At 39.5% G+C, this 18,785-nt stretch overlaps 1 protein-coding gene across 1 annotated transcript in view; it reads left to right on the forward strand.

Annotated features, from left to right (window-relative positions):
• Positions 1-18,785, forward strand: part of ANKFN1 (ankyrin repeat and fibronectin type III domain containing 1) — a 266,145-nt gene that overhangs the window by 218,728 nt on the left and 28,632 nt on the right. Inside the window, exons 14-16 of the mRNA XM_059148501.1 lie at positions 6,274-6,440; positions 9,088-9,238; positions 10,846-11,014. Of these exons, the coding sequence (XP_059004484.1) occupies positions 6,274-6,440; positions 9,088-9,238; positions 10,846-11,014 (487 nt within the window). The remainder of the gene's footprint in view (positions 1-6,273; positions 6,441-9,087; positions 9,239-10,845; positions 11,015-18,785) is intronic.

Genomic DNA, 18,785 nt, shown 5'->3' on the forward strand with positions numbered 1-18,785 from the left:
TCCATAAGAACTAAGGAAAATTTGCATAAAAACTGTATGATCTGCAATGGGGTTTTCAAAACAGGTAAGGGCTCTAACAAAATCTGGGTCCATAACTAATCTACTAATCTGTAGGGCCCCGAGGAAGCTCCAGGGTCTAACACTCTCAAATTCCTGATCCTCTCAAGTCCCAGATCTTCATTGCAGGCCTTTCTCATATCTAGAAGAAAGAAATCCTTAAAGAAAAAAAAGACAGACAGAAAGGGGGGGAGGGGAGGGATGAAGGAAGCAATCCTCTCCACACGCATCTAGGAAAAAGAGAGTTATTAAGAACAAATTAGAGTCCCTCTGAGCAAACTAATTGGCAATGAGAGTATTTCCAATAGAGAGACCCCTCTCAGGTGCTGAGTTACTCAGACATTGATCTCCTGGGTCACCTTAATAACTGGAAACTTCACAGGTGAACTCTTCTTGAAGATTAATCTTTCACATTAGTACTATCTTTTCAAGTTTATAAACACTTTGTCACATCTATAATATCATTTGATCTTTGTGAAAACCCAGTGAGATTGGGCAGTTTTATTCACATCTGTGAGTGTGTCCCACTCACAGATGAAGCTACAGATTTCAGGGAAATAACTCCTCAAGGTCATATCAGCCAAAAAGCAGCATAGGAGAAACTAGGACCCAAATTTCCTGACTCCTAGTCAGGTATCCTTCCCATTCTGCCAAACTGCTTTACATGCCCTCTCCCTCCCCTTCTTTGAATCCTTGGAAAATAGGTATAATCATAGAGAAAGCCCGTGAAGTTTGCCACCTCCTCCTCAGGCATTCCTTGTCACCCTGTGCCTCCTCACACCTGTGATGCCCAAGACCTACTATTTTTTCTGCCCTTCTCTGTTGTTTCTTTTTTCCAACACATTCCTGCTCTTTCTACCTCCATGAAGCCCCTAAAACATGGGAGTCAAAAACTGTAGGAATCAAGAAGATGAATGAAAGTAAGCCGGTTGACCTGGATATGAGAAACAATTGGGTTCACACAAAAACCTGTTTAGAATGTTCATAGCAGAATTATTCAAGTAGCAAACAGTGGGAACAACCAAATGCCCAACAACTAATGAATGGATAAACCAAAGTGGTATATCCATAAATGGAATATTATTCAGCCATAAAAATGAGTGAAGCACTGATCCATGCTGCAAAGTGGATGAACGCTGAAGACATTACCCTAAGTGAAAGAAGCCAGGCACAAAATGCCACATATTATACAATTCCCTTTATACGAAACATCCAGAACATGCAAACCCACAGAGACAGAAAGTAGATGAGTAGTTCCAGGGGCAAAGGGAGGAGGGACTAGGGCATGACAGCTAATGAATGCCAGGCTTCTTTGTGGAGTGATGAAAATGGTCTGGAATTAGGTAGTGGTGATAGTCACACAAGCTTGTGAACATAGGAAAATAACCACAGAATCTCACACTTTAAAAGGGTGAATGTTATAGTATATTAATTACATCTCAAAAAAAAAGAGAAAGAAAACAAGCAGAAGCAACAGAGACTAATCTGGAGGGCCCTTGTCCCATCTAAAGACCCCATTCAGCCTCATCTAACTACAGTGGAAGAACGTGGTCCCAATGTTGAAATGTTCTCCAGTTTTTAAAGAGAAGTTGGAAAATCTATAGAGTTTTGAATTAAATCTCTTTATTGTTAAAGGTTAGAAAATAATTTAGAAAATTTAAATTCTTGGGGCACCTGGGTGGTTCAGTCCATTGAGCATCTGCCTTTTGGCCCAGGTCATGATCCCAGCATCCTGGGATGGAGACAGAGTCAGGCTCCCTGCTCAGTGGAGAGTCTGCTTCTCCCTCTGCCCCTCCCCCTGCCACTCATGCTCTCTCTCAAATAAATAAAATCTTTAAAAATTTTTAAAAAAATTTTTGCAGTCCATATAATCTTGGGCCCACAAAGACCCAGGCCACCATTTTATGACCTTTGCTATCCCTGGACAATTCAGTTTCTATTCTCTCTGCAATGAAACAAAAGCCCTGTAGTCACTAGAAAAGCATCTATCATTCTTCTAACAAGCTCTTAGGATACCTGCTCAAGGGAGGGTGGTTGGATAGATCCTTACTGGTCTACCAGGAAGTTATGCTACCAACATAGTATATTCTCTTCAAGAGGCCCAGCCCCAGATTCCACTACCTCTGGGCCTCTCACTTCATATTTAATAAACATTTTTTCAGCACCAGCTAGGTGCCAGGAACCCTTCTAGGTGCTATAGGAAAAACAAATGAGTAAGTCAAGGTCCCTGCTCTCAAGGAGTTCAGTCAAAGGAGGGAGACAGACTTGTAAACAAATCAAGGTAATACAAGGCAGAATTAAACCAGAGCCTGATAGCAGTACAAACAGTGTACTATTGGAGCACAGACAAAGCAGCTATTAATTCTCCCTGGAAATATCAGGGAAGGCGTTGTAGAAGAGGTGACATTTGGCTGAGCCATGAAAGGTAAATTAAGTTCACCAGGTGGAGGAAGAAAAGAGAAAAAGAGAGGATAGGAAGGAAAGAGGAGAGAGGGAGGGAGAAAAGAAGGAAGGAAGTGAGGGAGGGAAGAAGGAAGGAAGAATAAAGAGAGAGAATTAAATAGAGGGCATGGTAGAGAAAAGAGGCATAAGGAAATGGAAAAGTAGATATAACCCTCCCTTGGGCTCACGATGGATATTATACAACCCTTGTCACCTTGAGTTAGAAAAATTTGCTACGTGTCTCTCTCACACATGGAAATCTGAGTTCCATGAAAGGGAAGATCACATCTCACTGATGTCATTAATATTCTAGCACAACACCCTTGATACACAATAGGTGCCCAATAAAAGTTGTCAAGTGAGTGAATTCATGAACCAACAGAATGAAAGAAGAGACATTGGGATATGTCTGAGGAAGGAAAAAACAATATATTTTGGCTAGAGATAAGAGACACAACTGGACCGTAATGAAACTAACGGCTAGAAAAACAGGTTAGAAGTCAAATCAGGCACTATATGGGCCCTAAGGCTTTGGATTTGGTTTAGAAGTCCTTCCTAGTGTACCTAAGATTATATGAATGGGACAGTTTCTTTCTCTTCCCATACATTTCTCAGGCTCTAAAAACAATCTGACTAATGAAGGATAAATGACTATGAAAGGCAGGAAAACACAGGCAGATGCTCAGTCAGTTCAGTCAGTCCTTTTAAAAAAGTGAACAAAAGAGTAAATTACTCCATTTAAGAATGGTGTTGGTTTTTACGAACCACAGTGTCTTCCTAACTCTTATTCTATTTGTGGTTAGTTCTAACCCCCACATGTTTTTCTCTTATATCCATCCTGTATTTGTTTTCCTGGGTTTGGGTCTTTACAAAGACATTTTCTTATTAAGTTTCAACTCTAATTATGATAGCTTATTTTTCCAGTGCATAGGATCATTCAGAGCTTTATTACTATTTTCTAGAAAATCAAAACCACAACAAATTTGGGACCCACCATTTTGATACACACATTCTTCATTTCTTTGTCTGAAACATCAATAAATAAGCTAAAGAGACAGGCCCTCAATAAGCTAAAGAGACAGGCCCTCAGGACAAGTCCCTATAGGGCCATCACTCAACATGTCTACTGTTCCCATACCACCTCCATCATCCACAAATCTTCAACCCAGATAGTCAGCCTATTAAAGTAATGTGGTCAAGATTCTACTTTTGCCAGATTATCTAGTGAAACAGATCACACTGGAGACTTCTCCCTGGTCTATGGATTCTGCTCTTTTGTTACTGGAAATTAACATTGTTTGTATGATTTGCCCTTCACAAAACCATGATGACTCCTATTTAAAAGTGTCTCAGGATTCCTGGGTAACTGAAAATTGATTATTTGAGGGTTCATTCTCATTTTATTCAAAGATCAATAAGTTGGTGGTCTTTAATTACCAGGGTCATCTGTGTGTCTCTCCTTCCTGTTTAAAGATAGGTATATTTGCCCTTTTCTAGTCTCTAGGGACTTTTCCAGTTCCCCATCACTTCTCAAAAATAATGACCTGTGGGTTTGTGGCCACATCTGCTTGTACAGCAAGTATCTCTAGGGTGCATATTATCCAGTTCTGCTGATCTGAATACTTCCATTTCCCCTTCTCTCATTTGTTTCTCTTATTACCTGTTCATTTCTCAAAATTTCACTTTGACTGAACTTTCTCCAATCCACTCCTGTGATCTTTTGTAAAGAGGTAAGATAGGAGATATCAGAAAGTTCTGCCTTATCCATCTCCTGACATTAATAAAAATTCCTTCCTTCTTGAACACAAAATCCAATTTTTCTAATCTTTTTTTTTTTTTTGCCAAATATCATAAAAGTTATTTAGCCTTTGATTTTCTGTACCTGCTAGTTATGCCTTCCTCCCAACTGTGACCATGCTTATTTTGTCCCTCTTCTGCTATTCTCCTATGTTCTGGCTTAGGGACCTGTCCTGACTTTCACATGTTGTGTATCTACTATATACAGATATAGCACTGGGTACTAAGGACACAAAGCAATAGAAAACATAGTACTGCCATTAATTTCATAGCCTGGTTCAAGAAAAGAACATAACAGAGGAAAAAAAGTATGTATTCCTTCCTCTGTATGCCTCCATTGCCTCTATTATAAGACCAATTTCAGAATATTGTGGTCATTTTTTTACTCATCTTTTTCAACCTTCTCAAAAGTAGGGATCACATAATGTTCACCTGAAACCTCAGTGTCTCCTGTAGTGCCTGGAACTCAGTATGTTTGATAAAGGATAGGACAGAGGAGATGATACACAATAGCATATGGTAGATGTTGCAGATCATGAATTCCACAAAGGAGGGATCACTCCTTCAGAGTATACAGGTCAAGGAAGGCTTCATATCTCTCTGTTCCATATAGAATTCTGTACAAGTTTAAATGTTTGATTTTCTCTTCCTTTTAATTTTCCCTGCATTTCCTTCTTTTCACTCCCTCAGAAAACCAGGCTACATTCTGGCCTATACAAATGCTTACCCAACTCATCACTTCTAACTGTTTCAATTCCCCCAGTGCCCAAAGGTTGAAAACGGTCTTAACTACTGATACATATTTCTACTTACTCACTATCTGAGTTCCTGCAGTTGTATAGGGAAGCAGAAGTCACCACAAAAAAAGTTCACCGGAGAGCCGACCACACATAAAACATGACCCCACTCAAACATACCTCCGTGCTCGCTAGGCTGGCACTTGCTCTTGTACCTACAGCTTCACTCAGTCTCTGCTGCCTGAGGAATATTATGATGTGAAAATACAATGCAAATTCCAGGCAAATCTATTACAAGACAAATTTTAAAATCTTGTAAAAGATACAGAATTTCTTAAAGCTGATGAAGATGATGCGGAGACCTGATCGAATCACAGGCAAAGCTACTGCCAATTGAGAATCTAGCAGTGGCAGGCCAGTTAACAACTGAAGAACACAAAATGAACAAGAATCCTAGGAGAATGACCTGAATATCAACATTTTTTAAAAGCCAGGGAAAAGATATGAAGACTTCAAATACTCTTGTGAAAATATCCTCTTAATGATCATGTTGTATAAGTTAAACATGAGGAATAGCATTTCAGCTATCAGACAATTTAGCCTAAAACACTAAGCCCCCCCCAAAAAAAGGAATCAATACTTGATTCTTTCTTCATCCTCAGAATTAAGTGTTAATAATGTAAGATAAACAAACCTGTTGCTATTACTTTTGTTTCATTTTTCAAGATAAAGAATCAACCAAGTCATTTTCTAATTACCATAAAATTTTGATCCAATTTTAAACTATGTCATTCAGTAATAAGATGTCTCTTAGATACCAATTATTCAGAAATAATGAGGCTTCCTGTACTGCTTTGTCAGCTTTGACACTTGCAAATTTCTGTTTCCCCCAGCTAAACAATTAGCCCTGCAAGGACAGAAATTATGAATTCTAGTTTTTTAGTTTCCCATTCCCAGTCACAATCCATCCCCCTATCCTGGCTCTGAAAACTGAGGGAAATAGGAGGCATGCAGGCTATATTAATGACTAATTACTTGACTTGGAGGATAATTCTCCTGAAGATAAGCTTGCCTGTACCACCAACATGTCCTTAACATTCATGGTGGTATCTAAGGCTTCTTACCTAATTGCTTAGCTAGAGCTCCTTTCATTTATGACATTGTGTACCTAAGAAAGGAAAAAGTTTTGAGATTACCTTTTCAAGGTGTTCTATGTGTTGTTTTGTTCTTTACCCTACAGGATATTCTCTCTTATCACAAAAGGAGTCATCAGCGTCTCTCTCCTGGATTATATCTGGGTTACCTAAAGCTGTGTAGCTCTGTGGATCAGATCAAAGTTCTGGTTACCCAAAAGTTGCCCAACATTCTCTGCCACGTGAAGATCCGTGAAAACAATAACATTTCCAAGTAAGTTGTGAGGAATCCAGATTTCCTTGTGATGAAACCATGGCTCAAGTGATGGGTTTGATGAGTCAGAAGCAAACTGATACTTAGTTTCTGTAGTTTCTATGATGAGATGTCCCCAGGTGCCAGTACACCGGGGCAGAGGCTTAGCTGCATTTTAGCATTAGGATAAGGAGGTTTTGTGGTGATGGTTGGTGGAAGGAGGGAGCCCATGAAGGAGATGCACACTCCTTACACTTCCTCTCTATGGTATTCATCGGGCAACCACCAATACTCAACTCATTAATGAATAAATGCCCTTTTCTTTTAACATTCTATTTCTGGTATCTTTTCTTCACAACTTAGTCATTTTTTTTTTTTTTTTTTTTTTTAAGTATCACTTGTAGAAATGGGTTCTGGTAGAGCAATTTCCCCTTAAAGAATCCTCCCGTGCTCAGTGTCCCCACCCCTAACCCTCTGGCCTGAGGACTGTATGTTTCCTGTACTCTTTATGGTTCTCTAAAGAAGAAAAAAAGTAACAAGGCCTGTGCTTCTGGAAACTGCTCCATGGCTTGGCATTATGGTGAATTACCCTGTTAACTTTGAGAAAGCTGCCCAATCTTGGTAATCTGGCTCAGATTTACAACTAGCCCTTCAGAAGGCCTCTGAAAATCTACTATAATGAACTGAATTGTGCTCAACCTGAAAAAAAGGACAATAGATAAGAACTCTTGAGCCTTTATCAGGCTTCACAGTACAAATTAGATGTGCAGATTCTAGTTACAGCTATGGATTTGCTTAACCAAAAGGCATTCTAATTCAGTCACTTAAAATTTGATCCATAAAGTGACAGTAGCTTATTAACTGTAGTGTATTGTTTATTAAATACTATTTGATGACAACAAAGGAAATGATGATGGGCTCTTCAAAGAACTCACTAGCTGCCATATTCTCATCTTTCAACTATTCAACTACACCCAGGCCTTAAGTCTGCCATCTGGTGGTCACTTCTACATCAACTTTGGTTATCTTCTCAATCCTTCCCAAGAGGTTAGTTACACGGCTCACTTGTGGGTTGACTCTGCAATGGTTACTTTCATCCATTTTCTAGATTTGTGTCTTAAAGGTTTTGACTCTATCTGTTAGTGGTTATACCAACTAATTTCCCCTTGACAAAGATCCAAGTTTCATTTTTACAGAAGATTCCAGTAGCCTTCACTCTTGCCAGTTCCATCTCATCCTCATCCTTATAGACTAACCTGCTTAGTTAGTGGTAGATGGTTCATGGTATTCTACTTGTAATTTATTCTCTAACTCGATTATAGATGCTATTTTAGCAGTGTGCTCCTTTAGGTTTTGTGAATGCTTGTGCTAGTCAGAACCCCCTCATTTAGTTCAATATCAGTGATGGGAGAAAATAAACAACTCCCAAGCAGGTCCTCCAAGATTTCAATTTGTGAAGCCAAGAGGATGCCCAGATTGAAATAGGATTTAATTTTTATTTTGTTTCTATTATTGGGACAATAGGGTAGATTCTCTATAGTATTTTCCAGGGTAGGAATTAAAAGGAAACAGATACCCTGAACACAGAAAGTGTTTTAAGAGGATAGTTTGTTAAAAGAGATTGTTTTCTGATGAAAAGCTCATGTCATAATCAACTTCATTTTCTGACACAAAGACTGGAGCCCAGGCTGGTATAGCCCACTGGAGAGAGCCCTCAGAATGTTTTCATGCGGGTGGAAACATATGTTAGCACCTCCTCTCTTTCTGTGCCCCAAGAGGAGGGCTTCCCTTCCCTCTCTAGCCTGCTCCTAAGAGCATATTGCTGCTCCCTGTACAGTTAGAAAGAGGAGAAACTGGGCCAAATGAATGTGTTTAGAGACTTGTGCTAGCTAGCATACCTGTGGAAACAGTGTTCCCAGGAAGCATTTACCTTGATCTTTCTAAGCTCCTTTTGAAGAACAGCCTTTGGGGGACAAACCAGATGTGTTTTCTCCCACCATCATTCTTTCCCCTCCCTTCTGCATGACATTTGGAAAAGTTCATTAGGAAGGATTACAGAGCACGCAGAATAAAGACACAGATGACTGGTTTGAAAGGAGGATGGAAGCAGTGATGTGTGTCCCCTGGTTCCTTTTATTGGAATTGTCTGGTGTTCCTGTTTGTGATTCTCCTCAAGCTCTTGGAAGGGGTAAGAAACCAAAATAGTCCCCACGATTACAACAGGCCAGAGTTGAAATGTGCCATGTGGTTTGTTGCCTGAGTTGGACCAGAGTCCTGTGGTTACCCAACTGCTGAATTAACCAGCAGATGCCCCTGTGGTAAAATGTAGGGCCTTAGAACTTACAGAGGATCTTCAGGGAAAGAAAAATGAAGACAGTCAGGAAATTATTACCAAATATTTCAAAGCTCCAATCTCAGAAACTGACTGATAAAAATTAGATGTGCTGTTCTGAGGTATATATGGTTTGATAGGTGAACTAATCTTAAATTAGCAGAAGCTCTTTTTAAATTCCATTTGGGTGGCAAAAAGTTCAAATTTCATGAATTGTATTGAGTTTTAGCCACCAAAAATTGGTTATCCAGGTTCTGGACATATACAGTAAAAATGTTCTGAGCTGTGTTCTGAACTTTTGTTAAATTTCTAATTTTAACTTGACTCAACATACAGAGAGGAGTGGGAATGGGTCCAAAAGCTTTCTGGCTCTGAATCTATGGAAAGTGTGGATCATACTTCTGACTGCCCCATGCAATTGTTCTTCTACGAGCTCCAGATGGCAGTGAAAGCCCTCCTTAAGCAGATCAATACACCTTTACACCAGGTACTAGTCTTTACCATTTTTATCTTCTTTTATGGCTAATGGAAACTGCATCGTGTATAAAACTTTAGAAGTTTAAAAAATATATATGAGTTCATTTTCAGTGATTTAAATACCACTTTGCACATGCTATACACTTTGAATTTGACACCTACAAGTGGACACAGACTCCACTTCTGCCCCTTTTCTCTATCTCCTGCATGTTGACCTCTTCCACAGCTCCTGGACCCGGCTTTATTGTGGTCTGGTCAAGCAAGGAAAAATAATTCACTAGCCCACCTTGAAAAGACACCAAGTCTCAGCTTCGGGATAGCACAAGTCAAGGAGAATAAATAAGTATACACTTAGATATACAAATTATTTATCTAAGAACAGCAGATTGGTGGTAGTATAACTTACAGCACTGGCAAGGTTATGCCATGGCTATCTTTTCACAAATAGAGAAATTTTCACAAATAGAGAATTTCACAAACAGAGAAATAGAGAATTTGCTGTCACAAATAGAGAAATTATCATCTTATCTAAATCAAAAGGTGCAAATCTAACCTCCACTAATAAGCAACTTCAGGAAAAACTGTTGGCACAGAAGAGAACAGTAAAAGTTTATTAGGCTCTGTCTAGTAAGTTAACATGATGTAGCATTAGGCTGAATTCATTTCTCGTCTTTTTTTTTTTTTCCTTTTTGGCCTAGGTTCACCATTTCCCCATACCCAGCACACACACACATACACACACATACACAACACACAAAATCAACCAAGTTTAGCCTATAAACAGGAAGCCCATCACAGGAGTAACTGGCTCTCTTAAATAACAGAGCAACAACCCAGAATTGGCCCCTGACCTATGGTCATAGGGACATAGATTAGAGACTCTAAGAGTGTTCTTCCATTGCGGTACTGCTCAGATTTTAAGTCAGTACTGCAAGGTTAGTCCAAAACAGCCAACAATTATGAAGAATAAATTGCACAAGATGCCATAAAGGCACTAGGGGAGAAACTGGATTATTCCAGGGGGGGCCATGTACTCAGGAGGAGAAAAAAACACACCAGCTCTACTTGTGACAGTAGATACTATTAAAGGGTTTCTTGAGCTTAGCAGGTTTGAAGCAGCTCATATTTCATTGGTGACTCTTGGGCTACTCTTGGGCTACATACACATGTTGGGAGAGGGCTGCCTAACTGCCTAAGAGTGCATACAACTTTTTTTTTTTTTTTGATACTTGTAAAATTTTTTCAACCCTTGGCCAGAAACTACATTTTTCCCCTTTAACCAACTTAAATTGAAACTAGTAGATTTTTAATTCAATCCATTTTTGTTGCTTCATGTAATTATATTCATCATTTTGAAAAACCCACAGAATGCAATCATTTTCTGCTTTTATAAGAAGCATAAATGTTGTTTTCAGAGTTTATGTGGAACATTACTGCCTTAAATCTTGATTTTATATAGCATTATTAAATGGGCTGAACCCTAATATTTATGTTGTATAAAAATTCCAAGCTTGAAGTCGTGTAATTTTGTTAGATGTTTTATGCCAGTTTGGTGTTGTTTATGTAAGTGCCATGTTGTAACTCTCCTATTTTTCCTCCGCGCGTGTCCCTCTGCAGGCAAGGAACTTCCGCCTCTACACACAGGAGGTGTTGGAAATGGGTCACAATGTGTCCTTTCTTCTCCTGCTCCCTGCCTCAGACGACGTCTGTACAGCCCCAGGACAGAATAATCCTTACACCCCACACTCAGGGTTTCTTAACCTCCCTCTTCAGATGTTTGAACTTGGTATAGTAGCTTGTTTCACCTAGAAATATTAACCCAGCCTCCTTATAATAAAATCACAAAGTTATATCTGTTCCCCCTTGTCCCAGTGGAGGGTCAATAAATCACATGATGGCTTTGGCAACAACCCTTCCTAGAACTGTGTACAAGTCTGAGAGAAAGCAAAGCTCCAAGACTATGTGCCTGAGCAATAATTATTGAAACCTAGCTAAGGTCCAATGGAGAGGAGGGAATTCTAAACAGAGTGTTCAGTTATCAGGCTGCAGTTCTTGCCTTCACTTTGCTTTCTTAAAACATAAGTACAAGAACTGATGTTTTCATGAAAAGCACTGCCCCTTCTCTCTCTCTTTCTCACCTCCAAATGGGAAAAAAAAAATAGTGAAATTAAAATGTAAAGTGCGTATCACTCTGGAGGAAAAAAAAAAGTCAATGTAGTGCTGATTTATTAAACAGACTCTAATATTAAACAGGCTCTAGATTTCTAGCAGACCATTTGAGAAAATAGCATCCCAGGATGCCGTGTTGTGATTATAATGTGGGATTCTGAATGGTGGAAGATCTTGTCCTGACTTTCAAAAATGAATAGCCTGGGCCCCAGTTTCTCTATTTTTGCAGAGACCCCTGCTGCCCACTGAGAATGTGAATAGGGATGCTTTGTCTCTTCCCCATGCTTCTTCTTATAACAGGCCAATAAGAGGCAATTAGCAGGAGTTCTATCAGTTCAAATGAATTGTAGGATCTGTGGGAGGGTGAGCGCTGGGTGGATGGAATGGAGGCAGACTCTCTTTGGATTGCTCCCCAGACAGCAGATTTAGAAGCAGAGAGGCAACTGCCATTTTGAGACCTGGGCATCTGAATCTGAATTTATCCCTTGAGGATAAATGGATTAAGCCTTTCAGTTTCCCTTGCTCCAACCATTCAGATGCCAAAAACAACTAAAGAATAGCAATTATTATTTTCCAGAAGAGAAAGAGTTATTAACAGAAGCCTGAATCACACCTGCAGACTGGGACTTGAGAGTCCTGGGTCCTCTATTGTGTGACACTGGCAGTCACTTAAACTTTCTGCACCTTTTCTGTGTCAAATGATTAATAACGTTGGCCATACCACTCCCAAGAGGACTGAATGGGAATATGACCCCACGCAATGAGTTCCCCATCCAAAGAACATTATTAGTCCATGATATGACTGCACTGCTATTACAAAATACAGTTTGGGTCATGGTATTTCATTTCAAGTCAATACATATATATTAGATACCGACTGTGGAGATTCAGAGATGCGTAAGACAGTCTCTGCCTGCAGTACAGTGGTAACAGCAAAATAATGATACAAATTATTATTAAATGAGCAAGATATGCCAATCATAAGTGATATTGAAAAAAGAAAAGGAAACACATTTTTCTCAAGGTATCAGAAAGCCACCTTGGAGGAGAGGATATTTGATGTGGGTGTTAAAGAATGGACAGGATACTAATAAACATGGACAATAAGAAAAGCTTTCTTGTCAGGGGGAGCAGAATGAGCTCCCTGGAACAAAAGGTCTCAGAAAGAGTAGGGAAAAGAACAAGTTGTCCAGTTCAGCTAGATCAGAGAAATGATGTGAAGAAGCAGTGGACATAAAAAGGTCTGGAAAATTCATGGCCATACTGGGCAGTATCTTAAGAGTCAGACTGAGGAATCTGTTTAAGATGGATTAAGAGCACATTTGGGGGCATAGTTCATATAGTCCAGTATTAGGGCAGAAACAAACCCTCCCCCCATAAAGGAAACAAATACAGAAGTAAGAAACATTGGGAGTATTATAGAAGATGGAGCAACTGTTTCAATGAGAAAAGGTGAAGTCTAGAGACTTCTGGAGTACTCCAATGGTTTTCAGCCTCAAATACTGTGAGGATATTGCTGCCATTACCAAAAGAAAAAGTCAGAGAGGAATATGACTTGGGGAAGAAAATTATGCTTTTAGCTCTATCTTGAATCTGAAGGTGCAAATTCAACATACAAGTAGACCTGTCCATTTGGCAGTAGAAATAAAGGAAAGAGGGTTGAGTACTAAACACAGAAATTTGGCCAGTGTCTATTAATAATGGCTGAAGCCATGAAAGTGAACGATTTCCTAGGGACAGATAATTGATAGGGTAAAGAACTAAGGAAAATACTTCACTGGAGAGCTAACCAGGAGTCCATTCTGTATGAAATGGTCATTACCGTTCCATGATTATAGACAAAAATACATGAAGTTCATTTCCCCATGTCTCAAGTGGTCTTCATGGTAATAATGATTTGGGATCAATTATAATAGTGTATTACTCTAAGACCCTGGAGGACCAAGCCCTGCAAGTGTCCTCTGCTTTTTGGGAGGTTCATGCACTTTTCCTGAGCAGCCACACTTTGTCCTACTACTGTTACTTTCTAGTCTACAATTTCTTCTCTCCACTCATTTATTCATTAATTCAATAAATACCTATTAAGTAACCTACTATGTGCTGGGTACTAGTCGAGGTACTAAGGAGCTCCAAAGAATAAACTCTCCATGAAGCTTACATTCTCATGGAGGGAGACAAACAGTAAACCAATCAACAAACAATACTGTAAATGTCAGACAGTAGTGAGGGCTGTGATGAAAAATAAATTAGTGTAAAGGACTGGGGTGAAGAGCAGGAGCTGCAATTTTATATAGGATGACCTGGGAGAGTCCCTTTAAAGAAGAAACCTGTAAGTAGAGACCTGAGATTTTCCTGCAGTGGGTATGACAAGGGCAAAGGCTTTAAAGCAAGAGTGTGCTTGGCTAAAAGATCAGTGTAGATGAAGTATGGTAAGCAAGAGCAAGAAAGATAGGAAATGAGATCAGAGAGTCAACAGCCAGATCATGCAGGGCCTCAAAGGCCATGATAAGGACTTCGGATTCTACTTTCAATGTGTTGAGAGTCCAACAGATAATTTTGAGTGGTAGAGTAACATATTAGAAGGTCTTTAAAATCTGGTAACCCTCCCAGATGAAAAAATAAAAACCAAAAAGCTTAACTTTGTTTAGCCCAGCATTTTCTAAATTCATTTGACCATGACTGGAAGCATTTTTGGTGTGGCACTTACTAAAAAACTAAGAAAACACACTTTAGGATATGATGCTCTAGAACACTGCTTCTCCAACTTCAATATGCATTGAGATTCACTAGGAGAGCATGCTAAAAGAGACTCTGGAGCCCCACCACACAGGACTGGAGAATTTGCTTTTCTAACAAGCTCTCAGATGATACTGTGCTGTCAGTCCATGGACCACACTAGAACACACAAAACATAACATTTCAAGAACTTACAAAATAGAGATGTAGTTATCATAGTACCAGAATTCAACAGTGCCTATCTCTTTGACTAAAAGCAATGTAAGACTATCAAACATTAACCTTCATCTATGAAAGCTAAGCCAAAGATCAAAGCCTAGGTCTCAAGAGCTCCTGACTTTAAGATGTTTTTCCCTGGAATAACATATATCTTCATAGTCTCCTGGTCCTCCTTTATTATATGATAGGTGATCCAACTGATTTATGAGAACCATGTAAGTTTCCAGAAAAGATCACCTCATTGGGCGTAGTTCCACTGACATACAAAATTCTATTAGTCTTTTCTAGCGATCAGGAGGAAATGTTGCCAGTAGCAGGAAATCAGTACACTCCAGTACAATGTTTATTATACTTCAGCAGCACCAGCAACAATTTTTAAAAGATTGCTGGACCTTAGTAAGAATCATGAAAGACTCTACCTTATCCCCAAGAGATCAGAGCTTTCCAAGAAACAGATTATTGTACTGATTACCATACTTCTTCCTTAGACTTCAGTCCACAAAGCATTTAATAACAATTTCTACAGGAACTTCAAAGACTTACTATAATGGGTCTAAAACCCCTCAAGAAAGATGCTAAGCAATTTTTACTTGTTTTTTTAAGTAGGGACTTCTGCCTTCCATAGGTAGACCCACAGCAAAAGGTCAACAGATACACTAAGCATTTCTGAGAAAGAGAACATTACTGGAAATTCAATCAGAACTCAGAAAGTCATAAGAACACAGGAATTTTATGAAACCTGAAAAGGTGCAAATTATGGGAACACATCAATTATAAAAAGTTTACACTATATTTCGGTTTGACTTGTACAAGTCATCCCTGTCCCAATGAAAGGATTTGAGATTTGGCAAACTGACCATGTTCCTGCCAGTGGCCTGAGTGATCATAAATAACTTGCTAACCAGCTACAGAAAACTGCATCTGTGCCTATTCTAGCACTAAATAGATCTAGCAAGGACAGAATGATAAAGGAGCTTAGCCTTCTGTCTCCTGGAGTAAAGAATAGACTGGGACAAACCCAGAGGCTATTTCCTCACAGGATTACTATAGGGAAGAAGAGGACTGTCATACGGATGGGAGAGCTCCATAAGCAGGACTGAGCTAAGGCAAAATGCTACATTTCAAACCCAGGCCCCCTCCATAACCTGAAGGCTGACACTCCCCCCTACCCCAACCTTTGAATAGAAGCAGGGTAATACTCCACTGCAGTAATCAAGCAAGTGCCTGGGTACCAACAAGGGTCACTATTTAAACTGTTCGCAGAAACAAAAAGAAAAGCAGTACCATCGTGAGCCTTCAGAAACTCTGTCCAGTGGTGTGGCCTCTTGACGATTTGCCTAGCTTGCACTAAGGAGGTTGCCCTGTCCTGATCCTATGGGCAGTCACAACTGAGAGCAGGCCTATGATAAGAAAAGTTGATTTTACTGATTTCCTTGATTCTATGATTCGTACTGATTGGACTGGTAAGATTATAAAACTGGGGGATTTTTAAAAAACAGTTTGAAGCCTGGCATATATTTCATACTTAAGTGCTTGGCTACATATTTCATTCAACAAACATTTGCTGGGTTGCCACTGTATGTCAAGTACTGACTGTGCTTGCACTGGATATACAGATGTTAATAAGACATAATCTGACCACCAGTAAAGGGTACAGAAATCTATACCAAAAGTCCCAATATAATGAAAGCCCTGCTGTAATAGGTAGGCTATTGAGTTTCAAAGGAAGGACATCCAATCCTTCCTTAAAGAGGTAACATTTGAGCTAATCTTGAATTAGAAAGAAACATTCAGAAAAGGCAGACCTAAAAAGGAAAATCGTCTTAAGTGGGCTGCACAAAGGCTAGGAGACCTGAGGAAATGCAACCCAATTAAGTACACTCCTAGTAGCTCATGGTGAAAGATGCTTATGGCACCTGAGAAGACAGGAGATGAAACTAAAAATTAAAAAGTCAGAATCACAAAGGGCTATATATACCATCCTAAAGAGGCTAGACTTTATCATGTAGGCAATGGGGAGTCATGAAAAGATTTGTTTAAAAGGAATAATATGGTCATCTTGGATTTTAGCAGCTCTAAAGATGGACTGCAGGAGAGCCAAAGCATGGAATGCTGAGACTAGAGGCAAAGAGACAGTTGAGAGAGTGGTCCAGGTGGTAGTGATAAGAACCGGAACCAAGACTGCCACAGTAGGGGTGTAGAAGAGAAAGCAGAGGCAAGAGGAATTGAGGAGTTAAAATCAATAGGACTTTGTGATTGATTTAATGTGGCTGAAGAGCAAAATGGAGGAGCCAGAGAGTCTGAATAGGGTGCTGAGATGGATAATGTTGCCATCTACCAAAATAGGAAAGATGAGGAGAGGAACAGGTTTGGGGGAGGGGAGAGATGATGAGTTCAGTTTGACAAATGATGAGTTTTGAGGTGCCTGTGGGATATCCAGGCACTGAGCCTAATGGAATCCAGGCCACAAGCTTACAAGAAATGGCACAGTCTCAACCCTCGTTCCTAAGGCCCATTTTTCATGATTTAGGATACCACTCCTGAATTCCAACTGTCAACTCATTCACTCCCAGGAATCTTTAGAGGGGCATCTTGTGCCCAGGTTCTTTCTGACACACTAGCAAAGAATCCTGGAACTAAACTGACCACAGGAGGTAATCTTATTGATATTTTTAGCTTCCAAACTAGGCTCCATGACCCTGACTGATTAGGATTTTATTAAGTTAAGATCTTAGGAAGAATTTTTTAATCTCAACCCTGTTCCAATTTTCTAACTCTGAATGCCTCATTATTTCTGAGAGGTCAGGGTAAGGGTGTGAAAAAATTTTTTATTTTGTTTCTGATACGTGCCACATGCTGTTCTATGCACTGTATATATATGATATGATTTAATTCTAAATAGACATTACTATCCATCTTAGATGTGGGAAAACTGAAGCTCCCAGAGGTTACATGCCCAATGCCACACAGGTAGTAACTGTCAGATCTGATTCAAACTCCCAGTTCTGTCTGATACTAAACCCAAATACTTTCTACTCTTCTCTACACTTAATCCAACTTCTTGTTTTGGTATCAAATGCATTTTAGTCTGTCACTATCTCATATAGAAAAAATAGAGGGAAAAAACACCACAGAAAATTAGCCTTACTGTGTAAATTACTAACAAATCATGTGGTCCAGATAATGCACTGTTGTACCCTTGTATCATTTTGTCTGTTAAATGCATGTGATTCACATTAGAGAAAAAAAAAAAATTAGAAGCTTCCAGTCTATCCTTCCCTCCTCTGTGATGGCTACCAAATGTATCATTGCTAAACCACAAAAGACTATGTTAAAGTAGCATTTGTTAAAGTAACATTAAAGGCTCTGCATAAAAACCACTAGCACGGGAAAGTGAAGCGCTGTAGTTGAAAGGTCCTTATAGCTAGCTGTGGTGAGTGGCAAGGGGTGAGGGGTGTGGGCGCTGTGAGACCACCCACCAATCCAAGGTTCCTACCACAAGGAGACACAACAAGAGAAAGTTGTGGACACCCTGGCGTTTTAGAATTCATATGGGAATGATAGTGTTTCTTTTAAAGAAATTCTTTAGTGCCTTTTCCTAATCTCCCTATCTTCATAAGTGCTAACAGGATATAATCCCTCCTTGAAAGGCATAAAGACACATTCAGGGAGTTACAAGAGTAAGTAAGTCAAGAGTAAGCTACAAAATAATGGTGACTCTTTCCTGTATAGCTGCCAGTAAATATCATAGACCTGAAATACACTTTTCAAAACAGGAAAATCAAGAGCACAGAGAGAAAAGAGGATGGAGGGAAAGAGGAGACTTTGGAGGAAGGGTCTGCCCTCTTCAGACCAGGCCATGCATTTTTTTGTTCATTTGGTCAATGAACATTAACTGAAAAGCTATAATGTTTCAGATTTTGAGGAAATAAAAATAGGAGACATGGTTCTTACCTGCAGAGAAATCACAGCCTAATACCAAGGCAGTCAAGTAAACACATAATTCTAATAAAGTGGGTAACTGTCTTGATACATTTAGAAACAAGTGCTCTAGGAGCACAAAAGGAGAGAAACTACCTCTGCCTATAGAGAAAGAGGTGTCAGTGAAGATTTACTGAGGAGGCACTTAAGCTCAATCTTCAAGGATCAGAAGAAGCTGACCTGAAGACACTGGTGTGATCTAAAGATACTGGTAGAAACAGGTGTTTGAGGACCAGAAAAAAGGCACGTGTAAAAGCATGGAAGTGTAACAGGACTTGTAGTAAGTTCAGCCTGACCAATGCTTAGAATTAATTTGAGTGGAGGGTGAAGGGTAGTTGCATGATGGAGGATATGATTGAAGATTTATTCAAATTCTAGATCACAAGACACTTTCCTTCTGGTGGTAAAAGGTTTGACTTTGTCCTGAAGTCAAGAAAGAGCTCAGTGGAGGT

Source organism: Mustela lutreola, chromosome 15, assembly GCF_030435805.1.
Source record: "Mustela lutreola isolate mMusLut2 chromosome 15, mMusLut2.pri, whole genome shotgun sequence".
Lineage (NCBI taxonomy): Eukaryota > Metazoa > Chordata > Mammalia > Carnivora > Mustelidae > Mustela > Mustela lutreola.